The sequence below is a fragment of the Danio rerio genome, chromosome 16 (assembly GCF_049306965.1).
Source record: "Danio rerio strain Tuebingen ecotype United States chromosome 16, GRCz12tu, whole genome shotgun sequence".
NCBI lineage: Eukaryota > Metazoa > Chordata > Actinopteri > Cypriniformes > Danionidae > Danio > Danio rerio.
This window is the reverse complement of record NC_133191.1, coordinates 46,282,189-46,293,318: the sequence shown is the minus strand read 5'-3', so window position 1 is coordinate 46,293,318 and position 11,130 is coordinate 46,282,189. Positions and strand designations below refer to the sequence as shown.

The window sequence follows — 11,130 nt, the reverse complement described above, 5'->3', positions numbered from 1 at the left end:
TAAACATGGGTTTACCACAAATAAAACCAACGGTTTCTCGAGTTAAAGGGATAGTTCACCCAAAATATATAGGCTATTTATTACTTGTTTAATCTTCATGAGTGTCTTTTTTCAACACTAAAGAATATATTTTAAAGGAAGTTGAAAACCTCCCAGCAAACAATTTTGTTTAATAGACGTCTAATAAACATCTAAATGCTTGGCTAAAACTAGGCTAATCTTAGGCTGTCAGTGAAATTCTAATGGACATCTAATAGATATCTAAGAATAGGCCAAAACTAGACTAGTCGTCAAATAGACAGATTAGACAGCAGGCACGTGCACACATAGGGCTCAACCTGTGCAGTGCACATGCCCTTTTTAGTCTTGGATAGAAAGTGCCCTTCCAAAATGATCAAAAGTGCCCCCGCGACGCGACATACCCTCGGTCCCGCTCTTGAGTACGCGCGCGACAACACAGCTGATCAGAACGCGCGCAACAACAACCAACCCACACCCCCCGCTCTTCAAAAACAACCCCCCCACCCCCGTCTTCAAAAAATTTATCCTGCACATGCCCTTCGGACGGTCTCTGCACGGGCCTGTTAGACAGACTTTATTTATGCAGTCATTTCTGTTTATTTGATGGCTAGTTTTGGCCAATTCTTAGACGTCTATTAGGTTTTCACTGACAGCCCAATTTTAGCCTTGTTTTAGCCAAGACGACTATGTTTAGATGTCTATAAGACATCTTTTAAAAACCAAAAATGCTTGCCGAGCTAATCATTGATTTTCTATATAGGATTAATAAACACTATGGAAGTAAATGCATGTTTTGAACTTTCTTCAGTTCACGTGGGTTTCCTCCTGGTGCTCCTTATTAAAAGAAGAAAAAATCTCACATGACAATAGTTCAAAGACATGAAAGGTGTAATAAGATTTTAGAGGATCACTTATTAATCTGAGTTTAACTAGTAGTTTTTTTTCCAAGTTCTTGAAAATCAGCAAACATACGGCCATTGCTGTACGGACAAGGTTGTCTGTTACAGCTAAAGTGTTTGAATCTAAGGTAAATGAACAGTTAAAGTCAATCTTATGTCAAACTCAGTCAGGTTTTAGACAAGGGCACAGCACTATAACTGATGCAGTGTCAATTTCTAATGATATAATCACTGCACTGGATGATAAAAACATCATGTGCTGCACTTTTTATAGATTTATCAAAAGCATTTGATTCTGTGAATCATGATATTTTGCTGCAAAAGCTTTAGTACTCGAGTGTTGAAATGGTTCCATAATTATTTGACTGGAAGAATTCAGTGTGTTTAGAAAGGCGTACTGTTTCTCTGCTCCTTTAACAGTAAGGTGTTCCTCGGTTCAATTTTGGGCCAATTTTATTCTATATTTATATAAATAAACTTGATAAAGCTATTAGGTCAGCAAATGTACACTTTAATGCAGATGACACATTTATTTACACTATGGCTTCATCTATAAAAGTGGCAATAGACTCTTTACAAATGAAAGTTTATTTCTAAACTAATTTCGAGAGGAGCACGTGCTTATGATTGACAGCAGCTGGTCCTCATTAGTTAATGCATGATTCATCAGACGATTCCTAAATCACAATAAATAACCTGAGTATCTTATCTTGGCCATCTTCGTCTTGAAGAATCCCCCCTTCCACCCCTACTCCTCCCCTTTCCTTGTCAGGGCAGCACGGAGGCCCAATGATTAGGATTATTGCCTCACAGCAAGAATCTCACTGGCTCAGATCTTACCTGGCCAAGTCTGCATTTCTGTGTGGAGTTTGCATGCTCTCCCCGTGTTTGCGTTGGTTTTCCCTGGGCTCTCCGGTTTCCTCCTACAGACCAAAAACATGTAGCATAAGTAAATTGACAAAACTAAATCAACATCATAGACAAGCATTGAATTCAGCAAACACTCTCCATAGCTATTCATAATCTACATTCACCATTATCAAGCAGGGGAGTTCTCAAGACCTCAGACACCCCTCTCACCCTGCAATGGTATTGTATCCCAATGGGACATTGCTGGTTAAGTAAGTAAATAAATAAATAAATAAATAAATACATTTTTCCTGTTGCATGACCAAAAGTCACATTTGTATGCATACAATCAATTTAAATGTATTCCTTTTACACTATACTATTTCAATAAATTGTCATCATAATTATAAAGCCATATTACTCTGCGTGAGAAACGGATATCCAAGAATATTCCAGCATGTCTGTGAACTGATTGGACTCATTCATATGTTCAACTATTATATTTCAACGACACATATTTAATGTAATTTTTAAAATGTTTTTTTTTTATTTATTTAAAGTTGTCTCTAGAGATGCTGTGTGAGATTTTTTTATTTTTTATTTATTCTGTTAAATTTGTATTTTTATTTAATTATTTTTAATATTATTAATATGCACGTTGACGCAGTGAGTAGCACGTTTGCCTCACAGAGAAGGTCGCTGGTTCGAGCTTCGGCTAGGTCAGTTGGCATATCTGTGCGGAGTTTGCATGTTCCCCCTGTGTTCGCGTGGGTGTAATGTCCAAAGACATGCAGTATAGGTGAATTATTTGGTGGTTTACTCCACTGTGGCGACCCCAGATTAATAAAGCGACTAAGCCGAAAAGAAAATGAATTTAGTAATTATTATTATTATTATTATTATTATACTATACTACTATTTACTGTATTTACTATGTTTATATTTAATGTGTGTGTGTGGGGGGGGGGTGGGGGTGTTCCTTTAAATGTAATCTTTATAAATGCTTTGGCAATACATTTGTCATGCCAATAAAGCAATTTCTGAAATGAGAGAGGTTTTGTGAATCAGTGTCCTTTCTAACTTTTATATAAAGATGTACAATTTATTTACAGAAGAAACCGTAGGCTTGGAGGAGGGTGGATGAATTATATTTATTATTTATTGGCCTAATTTAAGATTTTTATACAGCTTTTGTGCAGGACACAGCTGCAGATATACACGTCAATATAGCATCATTTTTGTGACAATGTAATACAATAGTTCATTTTTACAGTACTGTTACGGCTGGTTTTAGGGTTGGGGTGGGAGAAGACGTTAAAAATACAAATAGGAAATGTTATAAGTGATTTAATTCCAGCCGTAACCTTATCAGAGCTAGCAAAAGCCGATTTCTACCTCTAGAGGGAGCCACAACCTCACTTATGCGAGTCAGATTCATATCTAACTGCAGTATTAAAAATGTGGTGCAAAATATGCGTTCAGAGTGTATTTAAATACTTATATATTATTAAATATACTTAATGAGATTTAAGATGATGTCTGAAAGAACGTCACGAGCTTGAAATGACGCGAACATTCTAAAAGAACATTTACATCATCATCAGAACGAGAGTTTCACCGCATTTCACTCGTGATCGCTGCTTACGGCACGTTGAAGCTACTTTTGTTGAGACAAAATCTTCACTCTAGTTTGTCAATATGTGGTTCAAAAACCAAAAAAGTTCTAGTCAGGTTCTGCCACACCCCCCAGAACATCGGGGAGCGAACTCTCCTACAAATATGGAGGTTTCAGCGAAAAACATCAGCTGTGGTTCCTCTGAGTCTGGCCTAAATGCCAGTGTTGAGCCTTCCTCCTCTGTTCTGCTTTGTTCTGGGAGTCGAACACTGAGGATTGACCAGCTTACTCCTCTCTGTCGGCAACTGATTGCCAGGCGCTCAATCCTACCTGCTCTGAAGCCAAAAACTGTTCCTGTGAAGTGTGTCAAAAAGCAGATCTTCACAGATGGACATCTGAAAGCTAGAGCAGCGAGCGCTCCTAGACCTCAGATCAAGGTTTCAGTGAAAGACATCTGCTACCCGTCTGACCTGACTAGTGTTGACCATTCTCCTAATTCTGGGAGTCCAGCAGTGAGGATGGACACACATACGCCTCACCGCCAGCAGTCTGTTGCTGTGCTGTCAAACCTGCCTGTTTTGGAGTCCAAGTATCATGTGAAGCCTGTCAACCAGCAGAGCTTCACAGATGGACCTCCAAAACATCAGGTGAAGGTTTCAGTGAGAAACATCAGCTACCCTGCATGTGTGTCTGGCCTGAATGCCAGTGTTGACCGGCCCTCATCTGTTCTGCCTCCATCTGGAAGTAGAGCAGTAAGGATGGATAAACACTTGCCTCTCCACCGGCAGTCAGCTGCTGTGTGCTCAAACCTGCCTCTTCTGGAGCCACACCGAGTTCATGTGAAGCCTGTCAACAAGCAGAGCTTCACAAACGGACCTCCAGAACGCAGCATGAGCTCTCCTAAACACAAGACGGAAGTGTCACTGAAAAACATTAGCTTCCCTCTGTCTGACCTGAACGGCGGTGTTGACCACTCTTCATCTCCTCTGGCACATTCTGGGAGTCCAGCAGTGAGGATGGTCAAACCTACACCTCTCCGCCAGCATCATGTTGCTGCTCCCACACGCTTGTCTGTATTGAAGCCAAGCTGTGTTTCTGTAAAGCCTTTCAATGAACTCCCTTCATGTTCGTCTGATCTGAAAGTGAAGCCTCAACTTTCCTTACCCAGACTGCCAGGCTTTACAAGTCGACTAGTGAACAAGCGTGAGTCTGTACGTGTCCCTCTGTTCACTAATATGCCTGTTCTGAAACTAACCCATGTGTCTGTGGTGTTGTGATTAAAGTTCTCATGTGTTTTCAGTGTCCATTTGAGGATGAGGATGTCAGAACGAAGAGGGCTCAGTCAGCAAAAAGTAACCCACTTCTGCTGTCAAGATTCCCCTCTGCAGTCTGTTTTTGAGTGTACAGAACTGCTACAAATCTTCCTTTGTGCATCAATAAATTGAATATTGAAAAAATATTTGTGCATTTATTGATCTTCAAATGTTTTAATGCTCTTAAAGTGTCTTTGTGTATTTAACTAAACAGTTCTTTGAGCGTCAAGAGGTCATTTTGTTGTCCATAAAAAAAAAGAAACATCAAGAAACATGTCAATTCACCATTTCAATTTCACCTATAGCTTTAAAAAGTTTCAACACTGGGCATAATTAAAAATAAAACAATAATTAATCATTTGATTTGACAATTAGTATATATACATATTATACACAAAAATAAAGTTAAAATGCTTTTACAATTTGACACAAACCACTGCAGAAATGATCTAACCAACAGGCCCGTGTCATATACAGTAGGCTACATGTCGTAATCAATAACCTATATAAAATAAAAGCATTAATGTATGATATGTTTTTTGTTTTCACAAGCTTTGGAGCAATGACTGTTAAAACATACTAGCTTTGGAGACATAACATAAATTCGGCTCGGCTGTGTTCAAAATGACATCAATGTTTTCAAAGTGCACTACGAAGGCATCGCAATTGTAAACATGAAGCTCGCTAAAACTAAGCTATAAAAATGCTTTGAAAGCAAATTACACCAAAGACAGATGACTTTAATGCTTTTTTAAAAATAGTCCCAAGTTTAAATGTTAGAATGTTGTAAAAGAATAGGGCATAGGGGGGAAAACTGGGAATAGAACACAGCCAGGAACTATGTTTCTTACTACAGCTCCAGAGGTGTAGTTGCCAGTGCACAAGTTTGTGACGCAGTTTGCGAGTGTTCGTTGGAACGACAGATTTAGGAAATCTCAAATTAACTATGTTTGTAACAACAGAACTTGCAACTTTAGTTGGCAAACAATGGTTTTCAGAAACGCACCCCAGACCAGCAGTATGTCAGCAGATAGCAACTAATTTTTATGAAAATAACATGTTCAAAGGCAGTGAATACATAGTTATTATGTTCATTTTGCATTTGGTTATAATATTTTACACTGTAAAATAATCAGTCATAAATGTAAAACTGTATTTTAATAATTTATTCCCCAAAATTGAGCATGACTGCAACAACATTTAAATAGAAAAATGTCCAAAATTAAACCGCTGCAACAACATAGACTTCAGTCTGTTTATAACTACAACAATATAAAAATATCGTAACTGTCATTGTTGCGAAGGGATGCTATGCAAACTGGGGTAGTTCCAAATGCAGCTTTATTATAAGAATGGTCAATCAGACAAGGGTCAAATACCAGTATAAACAGTGTGGTAGGCAATCCAGAAGCAAATCCAACAAAACAGGCAAAAGGTTCGGGGCAGGCAGAAAAGGGTCAAAACACGATAAACAGTCCAAAAGTCAAAAACACAGGCAACAGGAAACAAGAAAAACTGCTCTGGAACAGAGGGGTTTAAATAGTCCGAATAATCATGGTGTGAATGGCTTCAGCTGGGAGAGTTTAATCAGTCTGGATCTTGAACACCTGACTGGGTGTTGTAGTCCATAGCATGGCAGATATGTAGTTCAAGGAGTGTGAATGTTTACCAGCGACCTCTGGTGGTTAGCGATCGCTGGTAATCATGACAGTCATAATAGACCGTTCACAAGACATGTGACTCATTTCAATAATAATCAGCATCTTACATCCTTTAAAGTTTTTAATATTTATATTATGTTAAAAAGAGGCAGCATGGCGCGCAGTGGGTAGCATGATCACCAAACAGCAAGAAGGTCGCTGGTTCGAGCACCGGCTGTGTAAGTTGGCATTTCTGTGTGGAGTTTGCATGTTCTCCCCGTGTTCGTGTGGGTTTCATCCGGGTGCTTTGGTTTCCCCCACAAGTCCTAAGACATGCGCTATAGGTGAATTAAATAAGCTAAATTGGCCGAAGTGTATGTGTGTGAAGGCCAGAGTGTATGGGTGTTTCCTAGTGTTGGGTTGCAGCTGAAAGGGCATCCACTGTGTAAAACGTATGCTGGATAATTTGGTGATTCATTCTGCTGTGGCGACCCCTGATTATTATTCTTTTGTTATTTGAGCCAATTGAAATGCAAATACAGTTTTATTTGTGGTACTCTTCCATTAACCGCTCTCTAAGGCCCAGTTTACACTTTTAGTTTTAAAACGGACAAGTTTTGCTACGGTTAAGACATCCATCCAAACTACGCCGAAGTTTTCGAGCGCCGTAAACAGAGCTTTTTAGAAAACGCTGGAAAGGCCGTTTTTATTTTAAAACGCTGCTGCTCTGTGTTAGTGTGGATGAGGGAAAACGGAGACATCTGAAAACGGAGGCGTGGCTGCAGACATCCACCTGTCTGATTGGAGCTTTTTCTCAGTATTAAGTAGCCTACATACAGTTCAGTCTTGCATCGTCTCCTTGTAACTTTAGACTCCGCAAGTTTGATATGGAAAACAAACTCCCGAGGACACGTCGGGTAAATCTCCAAAGGGAACAGTGTACTGTATAACCTCATTCACATACCCTGCAGGCTACGTTGTTTCACTTTATTAACAATAAAATAAAAACATGATATGAGGAACTGTCTATTTTCATATTGATATTAGCAACTTAACAGACAGCAGAAATGTTGAGGCGTCGTGCAGCTGCATATTTGTATGACCATCATCTTCACTGTAGGCATGTTTATAACATATATAACAGAGCCTTTAACATTACTGCCTTCTTTTATTCTCATTGAAAATATAAAACATACCCTCTCTTTTTACTGAAAATCCGTTTTAATAATCAATAATGGCCATTATAAAAGTATAACATACAATAAGTTTATACATTTATAGGAAATAAACGGAAGCAGTCAGTCAAATGTGCTGAATCAGTGGTTACATTAATATATTAACTTATGTTTGCGCTCAGTCAAAACACGTTACCTGAAAACAAGTAAAAGATTCAAAAGACCAAAGTCAGGGAATATGTCATTAGATAGAGACAAGATGAATTAAATATCACGTTTAACAAATATAGTGAGATTAGATCCAGCGGTAGATCCTTGATGAGCAGTCCAACATGCACAGCTCTCATCGCTGCAGTGCATGCCAGAGTGTGTGTGTGGTCACATGATGTGCGTTTTCAGCAGTGTAGTATGGATGGAGAGTTGTTCAGAGAAACTGGGTGAAACGCCAGTGTGGACGTGGATCATTTTCATTCTTAAAACTAAAACATATTAGTGTAAACGGGGCCTAAGTTTACCCAACTATGATGACTTTAAGAAACCCAAAAATGTGAAAAGGGTCCAGACACAATAAAAGGAAATGTTAAATACTGTAACAATACAGCAGTTTGGTAAACAAATTACAATTAATAATGAAATTATCCTTAAAACTGAACCAGTGTGAACATATTCATCATGAAAACAGATGAGGCATGAAAAAATTAAACCACAAAAGAAAATGATTATTTCAGTCTGTTAAACTGGCAAGATTTTCTGCTAGGCAATGCTTTTCTCCAACTATTCTTAGTCTGAAATCTTATTAATTACTGAAAGAGCCCTTGGACTGACCGCAGATCTTAATGTGGTCTTCCTTGATCTGGTCTTCTCCACTTCCGATTCTTCTCTGATTCCTCTGGTCTTCTCCACTTCCTTCTCTGGGTTCCATTTTAAAAGAAACCTGCTGAATGGAAAACAATCCTTAGTAATAAAACATGGACTATATCATGCTCTAAAATGTTTTAAATTAAAGCTGTGGTCACTCTAGAGTTTGAGCTTGTGAAATTTTGTTGTACAGCGCTGTGTAAAGGGGCGGTATTAAACAAGATGATTAGACATTTAAAAAAGCAAGTTATTGGTCCTTATTTAAAATTTCTGTCCAGAGCGGTCATGTTTTGATCTTTGATTGGTCTCACGCAGTCATGTGAGGCGATTTCGCAGGTCAGAGTTCACCAAGCTTGAACTTTGCAACACAGCGAACTGCGAAACTTGTCACACAAGCCTGCGTTTCCAGTCTGAAGCATTCACGTGCGTATGAATCTATGGAGAGAAAAGTCCAGTGTGACCGCAGCTTAACAGGTCAAGCTTGTAGTGGATGTTTACTAGAAAAACCTCTGTGAGAGGATGTTGTGTGAGAGACTGAGAAGATTGTTCTGTGAATATGTGTGAGAATGCATGTGTGAGTGTGTATATGTGAGTATGTGTGGAGAGTGTATGAATGCGAGAATAAATTCAAGAGAGTGTAAGTGTGAGGATGTTTTTGTGCAACGTGTGTGTATGTGAGAACGCTTGTGAGAGTGCCTGGATTTGAGTGTGAGGATTTGTTTGTGGGCCTGTGTGTGAGAATGTTTTTTGTTTTTTTTGTTTTTACCTTTGCACAAACTCTAGCCTTGCACTTTGTACTCCTGGGTATGAAATGTTCAAGAAGTAGTTTGAGGCAAACATCAATTTCTGAGCATTGCTGGAGATGGTGATGGGTTTTCTCTGAAATTATTGACAGGAAAAAAAGAAAGTTATTTGCAGCCAAAAGGGAACTTCGTGCAAAATTTAAAATGTTTACCTTCAAAAATATTCAAACCTGCCACACAAATTATGCAGTGTACTTTAACGTTGGACAGAGTCCACTTCAGCAGGCAGAGTTTTCCCATCCCCTTTCTGGAACATCTGGTCCAATAATTCACTGAACTTTTTAAAAATGAAGGTATAATTATTCAAGGTAAAATCAATTAGTTTAATTAAGTTGTTTAAAATAATTTTTATTGATTAAATGCTTGCTTGTAAAAACAAAAAGCAAAAGCACATATGGTCTACAGCAGTGGTTCTCAAATCTTTTTCACCAAGTACCACCTCAAAAAAAAAATTTCTCTCCAAGTTCCACCACAATGACCAGTATGATATACAGTGGCTTAGTAGGCCTGATTAAGCAGCTACAGCACTGCACAGTTCAAAAACAAGGCAGATTCTTTTTTTTTTTTTCTATGAGCCTCATCATTGTGTTTCATCACACGCAGCGCGCACATGTGAACCGCGAGTGAAAGAGGAAATAAAAACACACAAGCATACAAGTGTTTTCGTTTTGTGATTGTAGTGTCTGCATGGTTTATTGACATTAATTGTATAAGACACAACACTTTACTTACTGCAGATATTTAGATACTCATATGCTTGCAAAGACTGCTATAAACATTGAGAAGAAACATAAGAAACTGTTCCAACAGAGTTCGAAGAGGTCAAGGACAGCGTACTGTGGTTCTGCGTACAGCGCATCTGGTTTCTTTATTTAATTAGGGTATTAAGACTATTGCAACTCTCTACTAGCCGTGCTCCAGCTAACTCAATCAAACCTCTTCAGCTGCTGGTCAAGGACAGCGAGTTGTTGCTCGCATCAAATTCAAAGCTCTGATGTTTGCATACAAAGCGACCTCTGGCTGCGCTACTTATCTGCTCTCACTTCTGCAGATTTATAAGCCCTCCAGAAACCTACATTCTGTGAATGAACGTCGCCTCGTAGTTCCATCCATAAGAGGGAAGAAATCACTTTCCCGAACTCTCACGCTCAATCTGCCCTGTTGGTGGAATGAACTCCCTAACTGCATCAGAAAGGCAGAGTCACTTACTGTAGATATTTGGATACTCATATGCTTGCAAAGACTGCTATAAGCATTGAGCAGAAACATAAGAAACTATTTCAACAAAGTTCAAAGAGGTCAAGGACAGCGTACTGAAGTGAATCAGTTGTCTGCTGACAATAAAGGCAGAAATGGTCCAGATGACACTTCTAACCAATTATTACAACCGAAAGCCTGCGAGCGTTATCTTCAGAAAAAGATATTCTTTGTCAACTAGGAGCTATGACTTTGGAGGACAAGACTCCTGAAAGACTGCCGAATGCTGATGTAATAGATGAAATGATTTGCTATGTTTGTATTAAAATGTATCACCCCTGACAGAGAACACAAAGGGATTTCTTCTATGTATTAACAGATATTCTCAAATGTATCAAACTTTAGATATTCTCAAGTATATCAGACACTGATTGTTACTTTGCTGTGTATTTACTGGAGGGGACTTCTAAGCCTGTATTCAAGGCTGGAATACTGTATAAAAGGCTGGAGCAGACAGACCAGCAGCGAGCTTAGATTGACTCCTGTATACTGAATGCCTTAGTCCCTTTATTCTCAATGGAGAATAAATCATTTTCACTGGATTTATTTTATTAATAAAAGTATATTTCACTAGTTTTATTCTGTGGATTGGACATTGGCTTTATTTGCAGAACCCATCAAGATACCTTGTGTGATAAGGTATGAATCTAAACTCTTCTTGAACAACATTACATTATAAGGTCCTAAACAAAAGATAAGA

The 11,130-nt window shown here is 38.6% G+C and overlaps 2 protein-coding genes across 11 annotated transcripts in view; one reads left to right on the top strand and one right to left on the bottom strand.

Moving 5' to 3' along the window:
• LOC108179646 (uncharacterized) overlaps positions 1-11,130 on the bottom strand; it is a 50,487-nt gene that overhangs the window by 1,780 nt on the left and 37,577 nt on the right. For 6 of the 9 annotated variants that reach the window (XM_073926554.1, XM_073926556.1, XM_073926552.1 and 3 more), the window contains 2 exons: positions 8,338-8,449; positions 1,761-1,843 (listed from right to left, as the gene is read on the bottom strand). In XM_073926554.1, the coding sequence (XP_073782655.1) occupies positions 1,761-1,843; positions 8,338-8,449 (195 nt within the window). Of the gene's footprint in view, positions 1-1,760; positions 1,844-8,337; positions 8,450-9,136; positions 9,250-11,130 lie in introns of all 9 variants that reach the window. The other 3 variants (XM_073926559.1, XM_073926560.1, XM_073926553.1) reach the window with 3 other exon arrangements.
• LOC137490522 (uncharacterized) lies at positions 2,908-5,026 on the top strand. Of its 2 annotated transcripts, none has more exons than XM_068218828.2 (2): positions 2,908-4,595; positions 4,685-5,026. In XM_068218828.2, exons 1-2 carry the CDS (start codon positions 3,468-3,470, stop codon positions 4,781-4,783), a joined length of 1,227 nt encoding a protein of 408 aa, XP_068074929.2. In that variant the 5' UTR covers positions 2,908-3,467; the 3' UTR covers positions 4,784-5,026. The 2 variants fall into 2 exon arrangements, with proteins under 2 accessions (XP_068074929.2, XP_073782662.1); XM_073926561.1 differs by having other exon boundaries at positions 2,908-4,587; positions 4,685-4,835.